This window comes from Streptopelia decaocto (genome assembly GCF_964273445.1).
Source record: "Streptopelia decaocto genome assembly, chromosome: 2".
Taxonomy (NCBI): domain Eukaryota; kingdom Metazoa; phylum Chordata; class Aves; order Columbiformes; family Columbidae; genus Streptopelia; species Streptopelia decaocto.
Window position 1 is genome coordinate 35,809,240 of NC_138655.1, and position 17,649 is coordinate 35,826,888.

Consider the following 17,649-nt stretch of genomic DNA (forward strand, 5'->3'; position numbering starts at 1 on the left):
CTTTAATAAAATCAATACAATAAAATTTAATAAATTCTGCTAAAAATTATAATATCGCTAAAATCCTTGAAGTATGAAGTTCTGGTCACTTTAGGCAATGCTTCAAAGCCACGCAAGCTATCATTTTTGCCCATACTGCCACATTTACATCAACATTTCCCAATACACAGTTTTCTCTCAGTAGGGTCATTGGTACTGATAAGTAAAAGCAGAAAATAAATTCAAATAAACCCAGTAAATAAAGCATGTCAGTTACTTTTTCATGATATAATACATTCTAAAGAGGACATAACTAAAAGTTCAGTGCAACATGATGCCTTGGTTACTTAGGTTTTCTAACAATATCTTTAGGAGTCTCTTTTATCATCTTCTGCTCATACATAATATTTCTTGGAAATAAATATCAGATGCACAGAAAACAAGCAATGTGCTGCATTTATAGGAAAGACCGATAGAATGGGCAGGTACTCGAGTTCTGTGCCTGTTTCTAGTCTGTGCCTACTTGTAAAATCCACCTGTGCTTTTTTTCAAATCAAAATGCATTTCTAGCCAACATTTTAGGAAAAGAAAATATATTTTAAAAGACTGAATATTTCTGAGAGGGCCTCTTGACAGAATTTTGGCAGTACCTCCCTGTTGACCTCAGTTTTTTGCCTGAGCGGCTCTGCTATTTTCTAGCTCTATGACTAACAAGTTCATGGATATTCACAGACATAAGATAGACAGATCGATAGATCAGTAGATCGAAAGACAGATGTGTTTATAACAACATGAATGTCATTGCCGCACCTACCTAACTTTTACTCCCTATATTCTTATTGGAGGTGTATTTTTAGGGAAACCATTCTCCATCTTTTCTATATCCATACTGATTAGAAAATATCCAGAAGCATTTAAAGTGGTACAAGTTACAGGGGCTATAGCACTCTTGTGCTCCATGCCCTGTGACCATGAAAGATCCAGGTTCATGATTACACAGCATCCAGCACCTTCTGACAGTTTCACTTTCTTTAATCCTGGTGTCTCTGCCCCTTAGCAACAGCTTACCATTTTATTCAAGCCTACAGATTCAGAAGACAGCATGGCAAAGTGGGCTTATTTCTACTTCAAGAACAAGAGAACACAGGAAGGAAAAGGGAAGACAGAGATCTGTTGAAAACAAATTGTTTCAGGAACTGTAGAAGTTTTTCCTACACATATGTCTTACCTCTCTACTTGTTTCTGCTGCAATAACCTCATGCTTGCATACCCCCTTACCTATCCCAAACAAGTCACCACCACCTCACTTTCTGGGGATTACTCTCATAACAGAGGAATTCTCCTTTCCTTTCACAAGGCTTGAGTGCAGTCACCAGTCTGGGTCTTTCTTGCTGACAATATTAATCAAGCTTGTAAGAACATCATATTTTGAGATTCTGAGTCTCCTATTAGTTGCTTGGTTTTGGTTTTGGTTTTTTTTTTTTATAAAGTGATGAATGGCAGATGACAGAAAAAAGAAATGGCGTGACTGCATGGAGCCAGGTATTCTCACAAAAGCAGTTTGAAAAATTTATCTTTAAAGACATACTAGTTACTAATGTTGACATAAGTTGGTTTACAAATGAGGCAAGAGAAATGAGGGAAAGCTCAGATTGCACTCATACCTAATAGCACACCCAATAGTACTGAATAGCAGACAGTTAGTAGGATAATTACAAACAACAAAAGCGAGTTCCAATTTGTTTTGCATTAATTAATCAACCTAGTTAACTTGTCTGTAAATGCTGAAGACTAAACTGCAAATCAAATCTTCTCCAATTAAGAGACTTGGCTGGTTCTGGCCAACAGTAAGAGAATGGACTGAAAGATTTATCTTTGCAGATTCTCTGTCCAAACCTCTATTTCCTTCTGTCTCCACTCCAGTGACAGCTAAGATAAAGTTCATCTTCATCAGCTTAATCCTTCATAGGAAAGCATGGTGTTCTCTGGCAGTATATCCCTTAGGAAATACCTTTCCATTAGATTTCAGGTGTTATTCTGTTCAAAAACCTCACCAGAAATTGAAATAAGGCCGAGTGTCCTCTAGCAAGTAGTGCTTGAAGAGAAGCATTTCTGACAGTTTAAAAATGGCAGAAATTCTATAACTTTTTATTTTTACTGTATATTGTTGAAATCCTGTGGATATATTGGTAGTATTAAATATTTCAAAGACCATTCTTGGGCATAGAGGCCAATTGGCAATGAATAGCCCATGTCTACGTTATTAAGCTATTTTACATCCAAAAAAGTGTGCTAACACGCAAACTGTCTACTAAGAATGAAACCTGGCCCAAGACGGCTCCCAAAATAATCCTAGGAATTATTCTGGAGTGCAAATTTGCCATGACAAAAACCATGTTAGAGTCTCCTCTAAGAGATTTGAAGTGTAAATGACTTAGTTCAAATGCCCAGGAACACTCTCTGGAAGTTTTTAATCTTCATTTACAGATATAACCTCTAGTCTTAAATTCAAGTTGTTGGTGATTTTTCTATGAGCAGCAAATATTTATTTAACTTACCATCAGAGTCTGACACTGCTGGCTCAGATGTCTGAGATACCATAGAGATATCTTCAGGTCTTTCTGCCAAATTATCTCCTTGCAATCTAAATTGTGGAAAAACAGAATGTAAACATTTGCAATCATATTCCATAGATAAGACACAGAAGAGTGTTATCTCTGACTACACACCCTAGTCGCAACATTGTCTTAATTAAAAGAGTAGCTTTACTGAAAAGCCAACATCCATGGTTCAATTATTTCATTCCAGATGGTTGCTTAAAAGCTACTTTTGGTTACTAGACAATTAGCTGAATCCCAGCTTATATATTTTTGTAACATTTAACTACAGCGTGGCTTTGGTGGCATCATATGCATATGAAACTGCAAGCTTCCTTCACTACATTCAAAAATATTTTAATTGAAGAGGACTGTATTGGGTGTCTGTGACAAAGTGTTGGCAGTGGGGGAGCTGCAAGGGTGGCCTTGGAGAGGAGAGGAGGGGGGTGCCCTGTGCTGGACACAGGTGGTTCCATCCGGATCCAAAAGACCCATAGCAGGACACAGCCGAGCCCCTCAGCCAAAATGGTGGCCCTTGGAGAGAACACAGTCAAGAAGAGCAAACGATGCCACACAGGTAGAAAGGCAGGGAACAGAAAGAGCGTGAAACAGCAGAGGAGGTCAGAGGAGGAGCTGCTCCATGTTCCAGAGCAGATACCTCCCCACAGCCCATGGTGAAGAGCCCACACCAGAGCCAATATCCACTGCAGGCCATGGAAGACCCACATCAGAGCCAGTGGACTTGTCCTGGAGGGACTGTGGCCCGTGGACAACCCACAATGGACCAGATTTTTTTCCTGAAGGAATGCAGCCTGTGGGGAGAGCCCATGCTGGAGCAGAGGAAAAGTGTCAGGAGGAAGGAGAGGCAGAGAGGAGCCTTTGTGGAGTGACCACAAACCTCCATTCCCTGTCGCCTCTTGCACCGCTCAGGGTGGGGAGAGGTGTCTGATGTGGTCAGGTGAAGCTGGGCCTGGGAAAGGGGGGAGGAAAGGTATGGTTTTAAAGTTTGTCTTCTTGTTTCTTGTTATCTAAATCTATTTTAATTTGCCATAAATTAAACCAATTTTCCCCAAGTGAGGTCTGTTTTGACCACGGCAGTACCTGGTCGACAATTACCTTGCCTTTATCTCAATGATCCAGCTTTTTCATCCCATTTTCTCTCCTTGTCCTGCTCAGGGCAGAGAGGGAGTGAGCTGGGGGGGTGAGCCCTTAGCCAGTGTTCACCCCCACCCTCCGGGAAATACATGCAAGAACTTTTCCTCCTCCTTTGTTACTTTTTAAAGAAGAATACCGTAATTAGGGCAGTCTTCCTTTACAGGCTTTCCCCCTGCACCAGCTGACTGCAATGTCTTCACAGCAATTTAGGGAAATAGTCCTTGTATCTGTTCTTTTATATGAGCATCCCAAGAGTCCCACCTTTCTTCTCCAGGCTCTTATGAATCCTGAGTACAGATTCTGCTCTGAAGAAATGGTTTGTAGCTCTCAAAACAGCATAACTGCCATTTACATAAATGTTATCTTGCCTTGATTTTATTCAGACATGAAAAAAATAAGAAAAATGCAGTTCCATTTTGCAAAGCCCAGGATTCATAAAAATTAAAACCTTAGGGAAAGAAATAACTTATCTCTTTAAAAAAGTTCCTTTTAATTTCTATTCTCACACTTTGCAGCTGCTTTACACTAAATTTTGAATTAATCTTTGAAACCAAGCAGAATCCCCTATCTGCCCTATCTGAATTTCACATTTTAAGACTCTTGCAGTTATCTGATATATTTGGACCTTAAGTAATCTATTTGTACCTTCTCAAAACCATTCCCTGCCATAACTGTTTTATTCCTTTTATTGCCCCTGGGATGGTTTATTTATGACAGAAAGCTCAATGTAAACTTATAATGACTTACCTGAGGAGGCAGTTCCAGAGAACACAAAACTCCTCAAGGCAACAAAAGTGCAAAACTTAGAAGCTGTAAACCTAATTTTAAAAATTACTTCTATGAGTCCTTTATAGCTTTATACATGGTTTGTAAGGCCCTAGTTACCAATTCTTTAAAAGACTGGTTCTTCTAAAGATGACAGTCTAAGAGAAGCAAATAACTTTGCACCATTATCATTAATATACTCAAATGGAGAGAAAACAAACTGCAAATGAAGTAATCATGCAAAAAATGAAGTTCTCAAAAATCACATCATTTTCCTTTGCATTAAGATTTACCTGTCCTCCTTAATTTTATATATACACATTTACTGCAAGCATGTATTCAAGCTTATAAGGATATGCATGGAATCACAGGAACCAGAAGTGATGCATGCTTCTCCGCAGCAATGTTGATAGTTTAATTAAAAACAAAATTACTCTAACCTTCTCTGCCAATATTGCAGTCATAAAAAAATACCTCTAGAAGTAGGAACTGCTTCTTTTATCCCAACAGAATTCTCAAGATTTTATAACATGTTCCCATGCTGAGTTTTCATAAATCCAAACCAGGTATGAACAAATAAAATTATTCTCATCTTATTCTAGAAATGACATATATTTAAGTGGCCCATTGCCTCATGAAAAACATCCAAAAAATCCTTTTCAATGCATCTAGTCAGAAAAGCCATTTCATATGACTTCCCTTTGTAGGAGGAAATGGCGGGGTAAACTGGGTGGGTGGATGGGTGAATAAGATGTTTGACCTATCTGGACCTCATTTTCACACCCAATTTTCAACTTCTTTATGTATTTCTTGCACGTGCATTTGTACTGGAAAAGATTCTCACATGACTCAAGCAACAAAATAAGTCCCAAACACTATTGCTCACCAAATGTTGTTACTTGGACCATTCTGGTTTCTTCTTCAATAATAATACTATTGATAAGACATCTCCACAGTAAAATGAAAAAACTTGAAAATTCTTAAGCATTCTTCAGAATGCTTCAGAAGCTCATTATACAATAAGAGATTTATTTTCTAATCTGCCCTCGTTTATGCTACTTTCCTCCCTGCTTCATTCTTGCTGAAGGTCTTTCAAGAAAAGTGTGCTGCACCATGCCACAAGCAATACCCTAGAGAAGTATCAGATCCTAGTTCATATTCTAGTTCAATTTGTTGAAAAAAAAAAAAAAGTGAAATGAAGCAGACTAATGGCCATGTTTCAACTTATTTCCATTTTCAAGCTGACAGAATCTTTCAGGGGAGTTTTACAGGGATTAAATATACAGCATGTAAGTATCTGTATCATGAATTTAGTGACAGGGCCATTGTACACCAGGCAGGTGGGAGAAGGATTCGGCTCGGATCAGCCTTTCCTGCCCAGTAGATGAGCTCTGTTGAGTGCCTGTTTGGTGGAGTCCAGCTGGACGAGACTGGTCAAGCGCTACAAAGTCTCAAGCTTCTCTCATACCTAACCATTCCAAAAAAGCCATCCTAGCACTCGAAAAAAGACTCTTGAGCTTTCCTAATGGCACAACTTAATGAGGAAATGCCTTATGGACTAACTTTATTTCCCTTCTCAGCAACCTTCTCATCCTCCCACCCTGTTTTCAAAGCCACGATAACATCCCTGTGGCAATCCAATCATTACTATCAGGAGAAAACACTGAGTGCATCTTGATCTTTTTCTAGCGTTACTTAGCAGCTGGAAATAAATTTGCACAGTATGAGCAGTCATTCTGCAAGATCAGCTTTGTTTTGAGCTTGGGACGGTCATCCAGAATATAATTTGTTTTAGATTGTACTGTCTCTTTAAATCAGCTTATTGTCAGATTCTTCCATGTATTTGCACAAACTAAAGAATATTCTGTAAGTACTGAAGAAGGAATGAATACATAGTATGAATGAATACATGTTGCAAGGCTTTTTTAAAGTCAACAATGAGATTTCCATAGCAGCAACATATTCTCCATTTTATGACTTTGAAAAACCGTTTCCCTTGTAGTTTCTGAAACTTACCAGTTAATTCTTTTGATACTATAGCATGCTACTTAAATATGCCAAAAATATTACAGTTGGAGCTATCAACACAATTATCTAACTACGAATATCTCATTACAGGTATACAGAAGCAGGCACAAGAAAGGACTCTTACATAATGAAGGTGTGTTCTCTGCAATATGCAAACCTTTGAAATGACATCTACTTTTTCTAACACAGTTCACTAGGACATATTCCTTTGAGAACTTTTATTCTAATCAAACAGACGTTACTTAAGCAGACTGTATGGGGAAACTTGTCACTAATATCTGAAAGTCAGTCCTTCCCAAAACTTGACATTATTTGACAAGAAAATAAATGGTGACAGTATCCAAAGTCTAGTTGAGCTTTTTTGTTCTTTTTAATTGTAATCAGCTACACGGCACGTCATTATACTTGCCCTTTCTTTTTGTCTGGCAGAACTAGTGGTCTTGTTTTCAAATCTCTCTGATACCCATCAACATCCAATTTATGTGAGCTATTAAGAGGACAGCTTCTTGACATTGTGGTAATTGCTGCTTTAGTAAGATGTTAGACTGATAACCTCACTTACAAGCTTAAAGGAAAGAGACACAATGATCCTACAAAACCATTGCTTATATTAATCTAAAATCCATCTAACAGCATCCTAAAATGACTAATTATAACAGGCACCTAATAAAGTGTGGTTATAGTGGGGAAGGAAGGAGAGAGCAATGCTAGAGGAGCTGTGATTTCTGAAACAATGCAGTAGGCCTCATATAGGTGCAGAGTTTCTAGACAATAAGACAATTTTTTTGCCTCCACAATTTAAAGTTGGCATGCACTTTCAGATTTGAAATTTGTCGAAAGATTTACACTTGCGCGAGATGGATTTTTAAGAGGCAAAACAAAGTCCTGTTTTGAGGGCAACTACGGATATGTCTGTACTTGAGTGTGTACATGACTGCAAGTACAGGTGCAGGACAAATTCCTATCTAAGAACTTCTCCAGTGCACTAAATGTAGACTATGATTGCCTTCTCTGTCAACACCATTGTCCTATGATATTCTTAGAATCAGCAGTAAATGAAATTAAACTCCATATTATAACACAATACTACAAATTAAAAAAATAAATAAAAAGTTCACTGCTGAACTCCATTCTTGCAATATTTATGGACTAGAGGGGAAAAAAAGTTACTTTTCAAGGACTACATCAGGTTTATAAAAATAATTCTAAAAACTTAACCAGAAGGATACATCCTTTCTAACATCAGGGCCTAATAAGAAGGAATAAAGTATTCTGAAAAAAAAAAAAGAAATTAAGCTTTTTTTTTATACCTAATATTGAGGTATATGCTCTTTAGTATTGGTCCTCATGTAGACTACTAATTCAAAGTATGTGCATTATTATTTGCTTTGTGCTAGTGCATAGTAGAGCTGGTGCTTCAGGAAATTTTTGTGTCAAATCAAATACTAAACAAGCGAGGAAATTCACCTTCAAGGAGGGCAATTTTTCACTCACAGACAGAGTAATTTTGATTATATTTAGAATAATACTATTCTGACATAGTCCTCCAGAAATAAGTCTTGTAACTCAAATAACCAAATTCCCATTCTATTCCTCCCAAAAAATGAACCAAAAAACCCCAAACAGATGAAGGAATATCATTTTTGGACAAACTCTCCTTCAATCCCCAAATGAACAACTACGTGCAAGCGTTTTGTAATTACCGTGTACGTGGCTGGCCTTCAAATTCTGGTACATAACTATGGGACTTCTTTTCTCATTAAACACAGTGAACTAGAGGTGGATAAATCTGCTCAAATTCTGGTGTTCCCAGAGGTGAAAAACAACAGAAACTTTGAAATTCTACTTGAGAAGAAATCCTGAAAACCTGTTATTTCAAGACAATACAAAAGCTTCTGCTGGCTTTTTAGTAATAAAGAAAAATTCCTTCAGGTGCTCCGAGGCGGTCAAGGGCCTTCCCCAAGGAGGAGATGGGGAATTACATTTCTGAGAACTGCGGCTCTAGCCATTCTCTTTGCTCTGTCTTGTGTCAGCTAGATTTTGTTGAATCTGGATACTTTCTGTAAAACGTTTTGATTCCTGTGAATCATTATTTCCTAAACAACACACATTTCATTGGAAAATTCCTGATCTGCTTTGCTGAAGACTCAGGTGACTTCTTTCAGATAAAATGGTGAGAAGTAGAGGAAAGTTCAGCAAAGAATCCTTAAATTTTTCAGCAAAAGAGCAGTAAAGCTGTTTTCATGTTCACCCAAGATCAGTGTACATTGTTAAGGCTATAACCACAAAGAAAAGTTCTCAACTCTGAAAAGTAGAGGTAATGTCATGTTTGTCTTAGAATCTTAGTTAAGCAGATTTTGGCTTATTGAATCACTGATTTTGCCTAAATTATTTCAAAGCGAGTTGACAATACTCTTGGAAAAATTCTAACAAATACTTCACTAATTTACAGATAGTTTCTTTATGAAGTAGCTATCAAGTTGAATCCAAAACTGTAATATACATTTTGTAAGAATAATGAATATCATGAACTTATTAACAAAATAAACGTATTAAAAATGTCACACCATAATGTTTCTTTGGCAACTAAACTGAATTTCAGTCAGAGGTGAGGACAAGGATAAATTGGACTCATTGGATTTCCTCTTTTTTTTTCTTTTTTCATTTCCAAATAATAACTGCTTCCTTTCCATAATTTAAAACATTACATCTACATCTAACATCTCCTCTGATATCGCTGTAATACTGAGTTATAATTTCCCTAAAACAAATACATAACTCCAGAGAAGTTACAGCAACAGAGATCAGACAACAAAAGTCCCAAAAGCGCACACATGCTTTTAGGTTACATTGAATGTTTTCCTGCATCTTCCCCTAGCAACCTCATCACCACACCAGTAACAGCACTCCATGCTTTATAATCATTTGTCCTGACTTGCCTATAATATTCTGAGCTTACTTCATTCTTTATTCTCAAACATACTGATCCAAATTCTGATCTCATGTACCTTGACTTACTGTCTCCACAAGTTCTCCACTCCTTTATTCTGGTGTAAAATCCAAAGCTTCCCCAGCACCTAAACATAAAGCCAGGAATTTCTGACCTATTCAATTTGTTCTACTAATATCTTTTACAAGAAGAAAAATGTCAAAACTGTGCCAGCTAAATTCTTAGTTTATTCACAAGTACAAAAAAGGATGTCAGTTTTCCAGTATGGCAGTTAATATAATGGTAAAATTATATTAAGTAAATATTAAACAATACACAGGCAAAAGTGCTCTTTTGCTGGTAAAACTCTCCATCTGCTTTAGCAACATACGCAAGCTTCCTAATGAAGATTAGATTTTAAAAGAAGTTTCTACAAATTTCAGATCAATAAACTATAGAAGAAAAAGGTCTTAGATCTATGGGGGTAAACAGAGGATTGTGAACTCAGTGAGTAATGAGAGTGCCTGGCACCTCTCAAGTCTGAAGTAATAATGGGAAAACTCTGCAGCTTGTCACCTTGTTATATTAAAAAAGCAGAGTCATAGCTTCTGTTTTCACCACAGACCAAAATACAGGAAGCATCTGCATTGAAGGGAAATGAAGCATGAGGACTATTGGATTAGCCTGCAGAACATTACCCAGGAAGGGAGACATTACCAAAATTAAACTGTAAGACTACATGAATAAATACAGATATTTAACAGAATTTCTGAATAAAATGTAGGAATATAAACTTAGTGACATATTCAGCATGCTCCCCAGCAGAGATTTATTATAGTTCCTTTAAATCCATTTTAAAGAAATTGTGCACAGCTCTCAGGCAGGAGTATGTTGTTACTACCATCAATTCTATTTATATGAGACACACAGCATTCGTATTTTTTGAATTTCACCCTGATCTAAGGTACAGTTCATCTAAAATAACTCAATTTTCACTGATACTATTTGGATCACAGTCTGTTTCTTACTTTTGCACTCACTCCCTTAAGGACACTATTTCTCAGTGCTCACACACTAAAACACAGCAAATGATTTGAAAATTCATTAAAACTGTAGTTAAAATGGATTTTGGTTGAACTTCATTCTTTTTCTGCAAATTAAAAGCATTATATTCCACTCACTTTTGAAGACTTCTGTGCAAAGTTTCCATGTTACCAACATGTAATTCACATCCGTAATGTTTTCAGCTGGTAAAACTAAAATATCCATTTGCTGAGCAAAACTTACAGATTGACACAGCCTGCAAAATAATCTTTTCTATGTCCTGTTTGCCTTTTCAAAATGTCTGAATGCAGGTCTTTGTGCATTTAAATAAGTACACTCTGCAGCTATTTCTGAAGCGAACCAAAAGTGGAAATATATTTCCCAGAGCAAGGAATCCATAAAGAGACTGAATTATCTAATCCTTTTACAAGATGGGGAATTAAGCCATTCTTATGGCAATCTTTTATCTGCTGCTGGCTTCAAACCATTATCTCACAGGAGAAAAATTACAGTCTTTGTCAGTCTTTTCAGACTTAACACTCTTTCTTCCCCTGTGAACCATTTTTTCTAGGACTCGGGAAAGAGTTTTGTGTGTGTGTGTGTGTGTGCACGCATGTGTGCCTTTAAGAGCTATATCAAACTGTTATCCAGAGCCTCAAATTATGACCAACAAGCTCCCCCAAGCTTATGATCTCCTGACTTCCTCCCTATATCATTTGCATCCAGAAGCAACTGCTATTGCTGATGATATACATCACAGTGTAGCACCAAACAGAAAGAATCTATAAACATTGCAATAAAGAATTAGCTTGCAAAGCACACATCAAAGAGAACAAGGGAAAAGAAGGGGGAAAGGCTTGGGAAAGCACTTGTCTTTTTAAATTATTGAGAGGGCTAGATATGTTTTGTAAGGGAAAAGAGAAAGAGATGTCTTGACGAGATCTACAAATGAAAGACAGGATGAAATGGGTGTTACCTTCTATTAAATTGAGAGACAATACAATAATTTTCAGGATTAGACAAAAAAAATATTATTTTCAAATATGTTCCCGCTGCTTTCATTATTACAAATCAAGACTGATACTTTCAAAAGAACTAAAAAAATCCTTTAAGTCTTTCAACAGCATTTTTAAATGTTTACAAGTGTACTAACCTCCTCATACCAGTTTTCTCTTTTTACAGTCAGCTTGAGATAAAAAAATACAGCTACTGTTGAACAGTATTTCTTAGAAAAGATGTTCTAGTTACACATCATTCATTCACAGTGTCTTATACGGTATTCTTCCTTCATAACCAAACCCATATACTAATTCTCTGTCAGTAAAGTTACAGTAGGGCCATCTCCAAATGAACTCGGTGCACTGAGTGCCACACTTCCAAAACCAGTCCTATCATAAGAACAATATGTTAGTATGTATGTATGTATGTATGACAGGCAATTCACATTCAACTTTTCTGTACCAAGTGTAAATGTTTCAAATTTAAGTCTATCTTCACTAACATGCAAACACTTATCTTTCTTCAGAGTTCTTTTCTTTCTCTTATGCTGATTGACATTTATGTCAAAAACAACAAGTCTACACCACATGTGCAGCCTTTAAGGAAATAAAATAGCTGTTAAATCAAACTCAGAGGGAAATACTTTATCTCTGAAAATACTGCATAATGCAAGGACACAGACACACACTGTTCCGTTTAAAGAGATTTATGCTTCATCTGCAAATACTGGTTTCTTCACAGCTTACATAGTGTTTGATAACAGATGATGTTTTTATTATCACAGTATTTTCTGGAATTTCTGATAGGTCTGAAATTATTGCTTGGTGGATTTATCCAGTGGGAAATTCTGGTAAAAAACAGGGAGGTAAGAAGTCTGATCCTCCTGGGATTTCTGTCTGAGAACCAGATATAAATTTCCTGTCTTATACTGTTCCCTTCCCACGACACAGTTAAGATTTTGAAAATAGAGGGACCTTGGCCATTCTTTTAAAACACACATTTATTGGGAGTTTGCCATAAAACCAATAAAGGTCTGGGACTAAAAATAATATCTCGTGCATTTTAGAGGTCAAACTTAGATCCATGAACTCAAAAAAACACTTGAAATCACATAGATATTCTGTATTTTGCATATAGTCAGATGTTCAAAAGAAACACGGGTTGGTGAAAGAGAAGGCAAGCCAGTGTGTTCCTCTGACAGGTCAGCAAATCAACCTACTAACTCTTAAAATTAATTTATGTTCTCTGTCTCTGACAGCCACTAGGATCACTAAAACCATTTTCTGATTTTTTTCTTTAGTATTTTCCTATTTTTCCAAAAGAACAAGTAAGATGCAGAAGTGCTACACCACTCCAGAAAAGAAAATATAAAGTGGTTTATTCTAGCCATATTTAACACTTATAAAATTAAGAGAAGACACTTAAGGCACTATTGTGGTTATTTGTGCGTCAAAACTGGACAAATTCCAAAGTGAAAGGAGATTTTAAAATGTTATAAAGCACTGCTATACAGGCTTTCATTTGCTTGTTTGCCACTCTTAAAAGGAAAAAGATGCAAATAAAACACTTTCTTTTTAGGACAAAGTCTGTGAAACTAGCACAAGCAAACATGAGGAAAACTCAGCTCTTTGAAATAAGAGGTCCAATAAAACTAAGGTTACAAAAAAAATTTTTTTAAAAAATATATAAAAAAACCCCAAACAAGTCATCTGGAATTGAGCACTTTCTCCTCTATAAGAATAGCCACTTAGAAACAGTAAACAAACAGAAAGCTTATATGAAATGCAAGATGGGAAAGAAAAATATATGCATGTATAATCAAAAGGTTTGGTAACATCTGAAGACATAAACTTCCTAACATTTTTTTCCCCAAAATTATTTCTTCGCCAACCACTTTAGTTTCAAAACACTTTTTTCCTGTGGTACTTTGAAGTAATTTGTTCCCACATTGAGGAATATTAACAAACCAGAAGTTTCTGCCAGAAACTGAATCACTAAGCTGGCTTCACCACTCCTGGGCAAACATATCAAAAGTATTCTTTATGCAGATATATGTACCAAACCACACGTATACCTGTATCCATTCCCCAGTGTTACATCACAGTGTACAGAGCCAAACCAGGGACTGTATGGAGGATCTGAGAAGTTATTCTTCCTACCACATCCATATATTATTGATTACTTAGAAATACAAATTGTCTGACATGATATTCTCCTGTTTCCTACCTTTCTGCTGCATGATTATATAGAAATCAGCTGTTTCCTTTAAAAGATTACATGTTTCAAAGGTATCTGCACATAGATAATTTTATATTCCCAGTAATCAGGTTCTCTTCTATCTAATTCCGTCACAGTTCGGTTTATATTAACACTGCAGTTGAAGGGATGATTATAGTTCATATAAACATACCTGAAGTGCCTATAAATATTTTAACTGCCTTTGCATTAGCATCTGCAGATGCTATCACTGAATAGTTTTGACAATTCATGTAGCAGCTAAGGAATTTTTGCACAAGCAGCAATCTCCCTGCCAGATTTCACTGGAGGCATAGCTTTTTATCATCTCATCCAGACTTCACACACTGTTACATATGCTCAGGATAAGGGGAAAACAGTCCATGGAGTTTTAATGTGTTTTAGTCCTGCATGCATTTTCAAGGTTCTAATCCCTCTGGAGTGACTCGCATCAAAATGGCTCAGCCTGGGAAAGAAGACTTCACACTCAGACTTGAACAGCAGTCTGCTGAAAACAGAGAAGAAGCACCTACAGCGATGGCTTGGTCTACTTTGGCAGAACATAAACTTAGACCACCTGTTAAAAACCACACCAGCAGCAAACTCGGCACCCTCCCTTCTTCTAGGATCTATGGCAGCTGCACAGGATGTCAGAGGTTGCTCCTCTTCTTCACTCTACCTGATCAGACTCTATCTCAATGTTACATGGTGCAGCACCCATTTCCTGACACCTTCCCATCCCCAGCGGTGGAGTTAGTCTGCGATTACATACCTGCACAAGATAGGAGAACCTACCCCATTTCAAAAGACAAGTCAGCCATCCCCGTGGTTTCTGTGTAGAAAATGACAACGAGAACAGACTCGCCATAAACAATAAGAAAGGGATCTAGGGCACAGCTGAAGCTGAGGAAGGTCCCTAGGCTTCCTTCCTTCACTTGAGAAGATCTTCCAGGAGCCCATCATCTTTAACTGTTGTTTAAATGTAGTCTTTCATCAGTATTTATCATCCTCCTCACAGGGGTAATTAAATTCATTAATTTTACTCTTTTGTTGTCTGATGGAGAGGACATAGAGTAACATATTGTCAGTGGAGAGGACATAGAGTAACACAGCTTGTTTAACAGTAGTTTTTTCTCTGTTTACAGTCATCAGGTTTTCTGCTTCTGATAGTTAAGTGAGATCCATTAGTCAAGCTTAAGACACTATTCTCTGAACAGGTCATTATTAAATTTTCCACCAAATGCTTCTTAATTACCTCAAGTCTCATTAGTATTGTTATAGCTTTGTGATAATCAGATAAAGCATTGGCATACAAACTCTTGCTCTGTAAGAAACTAAAATGGTCAAAGCTAGATGAACACCAGAGAATTCCCTCACCAAACAATTAATTCTTGTTCTTTTCTAGAGAGATGTGTCATGGCCTATTAAAACAATAGTTCTATTCTTTCCACCATTATTCTGCACTTTATGACAAATTATAGCTGGTTCCTTCAATTCTCTTGTCTCCCCTTCTGACATGTTCATGGTTCTCATGATTCTATGTCATGAAGATCTGACTTAAGTCATAGAATTATTTTGGTTGGAAGAGGCCCTCAAGATCATTGAGTCCAACCATAACCTAAGACTGGCACTAAACCATGTCCCTAAGAACCTCATCTGTACATCCTTAAAACATCTCCAGGGAAGGTTAATCAACCACTTCCCTGGGCAGCTGTTCCAATGCCTGAAAACCCTTTCCCTGAAGAATTTTTTCCTAATATCCAATCTAAACCTCCCCTGCCACGATTTGAGGTCATTTCCTCTCCTCCAATCACTTGCTACTTGTGAGAAGAGACCAACACCCTCCATGCTACAACCTCCTTTCAGGTTGGTCTCCCCTCAGCCTCCTTTTCTCCAGGCTAAACAGCCCCAGTTACCTCAGTTGCTCCTCATCAGACTTGTGCTCCAGGCCCCTCACCAGCTTTGTTGCCTTCCTCTGAACTCTCTCCAGCACCTCAGTGTCTTTCCTGTAGTGAGGGGCCCAAAACTGAACACAGGATTCAAGTGGGGCCTCACCAGTGCTGGGTACAGTGGCACAATCACTTGCCTAGTCCTGCTGGCCACACTATTCCTGATACAAGCCACGACGCTGTTGGCCTTTTTGGCTACCTGGGCACGCTGCTGGCTCATGTTCAGCCGCTGTCCATCAACACCCCCAGATCCCTCTCTGCCAGGCAGCTTTCCAGACACTCTTCCCCAAGCCTGTAGCGCTGCCTGGGGTTGTTGTGACCCAAGTACAGGATCTAGCATTTGTCTTGTTTAACTGCATACAACTGGTCTCAGCCCAATGATCCGGCTGGTCCAGATCCCCCTGAAGAGCCTTCCTACCCTCAAGCAGATCAGCAGTCCCACCCAACTTGGTGTCATCTGCAAACTTAATGAGGGGGCACTCAATCCCTTTATCTGGACCATTAATAAAGAGCTTAAACAGAACTGGCCCCAGTACTGAACCCTGGGGAACACCACTCGTGACCGTGACTGGCTGCTAACTGGATTTAAATCCATTCACCACAACTCTTTGGGCCTGGCCATCCAGCCAGTTCTTTACCCAGCAAAGAGTACACCTATTCAGGCCAAGCGCTGCCAGCTTCTCCAGGAGAATGCTGTGGGATACAGTGTCAAACACTTTACTGAAGTCTACATATACAACACCCACAGCCTTTCCCTCCCTCACTAAGTGGGTCACCTTGTCATAGAAGAAGATTGGGTTGGTCAAGCATGACCTGCCTTTCATAAACTCATGCTAACCAGGCTTGAAAGTCAGTGGTGTGTTTAAGACAACCTACATGTGATTCTTAAATTTCACATAGTACCATGTAGTTTATGTGACTATGTTCCAAGTATATATGAAAGTGGTGGAAACCACACTGTAGAAAACCAAATATTGCAAAAATCCAGATGGTTAAACAAAAGTTAACTGGCCTTGGTAAATAAACAAGCTAACTTGAAGATTGTTTAGAAGACAAGACATCTTAAAGGATTCAGAGATACAGATGATGAGCAGGGCAACAACGAAGATTTCACAGGCAAGGCAAACTGACATGAGAATTATAGAGGTTTTTCCAAAACAAGTTTTTAGAGAGCATCTGTAAATGGCTGCATGCACAGAGCATCTCACTTATTCCACACTGGCAGCTCAAGAACACGAGTTACTACACTTGAACTGTACTCCACATCCCGATGGTGACAGTTAGAAAAGCCACAATTACTTTCTTAATGTACAAACATTTTTAATGTACAAACTTGGTTTGTCTACACCTATATTTTTGGTTCATCTAATGCTAAAAGGCCTTAGGACATTGTGCTTTTGCTCTAGCTAATCTTAAAATATTAACTAAAATACGGCATTTCAAGCCTACATTTGTATGCGACTACTGCTCCCTCCCAACATTCTTGTTCAGAAGCCTTCAAGCTTGTGGCACAGTATGTTTTCTATAATCCCATTTCTTTTTTAATCACATGCAACCCCTTTTTTGTATTCTATTGATGTTAAGAAGAATGAATGCAGCCCTTGCGCTATTAAAAACAAAAAGCTTCTTACTTCCAGGAATGCATTGGCAAGACTCCACAAGAACAAGATTTAACTTTTGAGCATGGCAGTGGGCATACAAGGCTAATGGGTGGTCCTTATAAAAAAAAAAGAAAAAAAAGAAAAAATAAAAAGTGCTGAAATTAAATCAATAGTACGTTAATATTATCTTATACCTTATGCCTGATTAAAATTTTGCAAAAAGCTTAATGTGCAAGTCACAGTACACGAGAAAATATGGAAGTGTTGTTTGGCTTTTACAAATTGTCAATGTAGATCTTTATTTAACCCATATAACTTTTGCTTATGTGTGAGGGTGTATTGTGATTCATCGGCCAAACCTGCAATTA

General features: G+C 37.7%; 1 protein-coding gene across 1 annotated transcript in view; it reads right to left on the bottom strand.

The window, feature by feature from the left end:
- The window catches only part of LOC309435810 (uncharacterized protein C8orf34 homolog), a gene marked incomplete at both ends in the record, with an annotated part of 142,163 nt that overhangs the window by 20,792 nt on the left and 103,722 nt on the right, over window positions 1-17,649 (bottom strand). Inside the window, 1 exon segment of the mRNA XM_082044554.1 lies at window positions 2,538-2,623. Coding sequence (XP_081900680.1) covers window positions 2,538-2,623 — 86 coding nt within the window.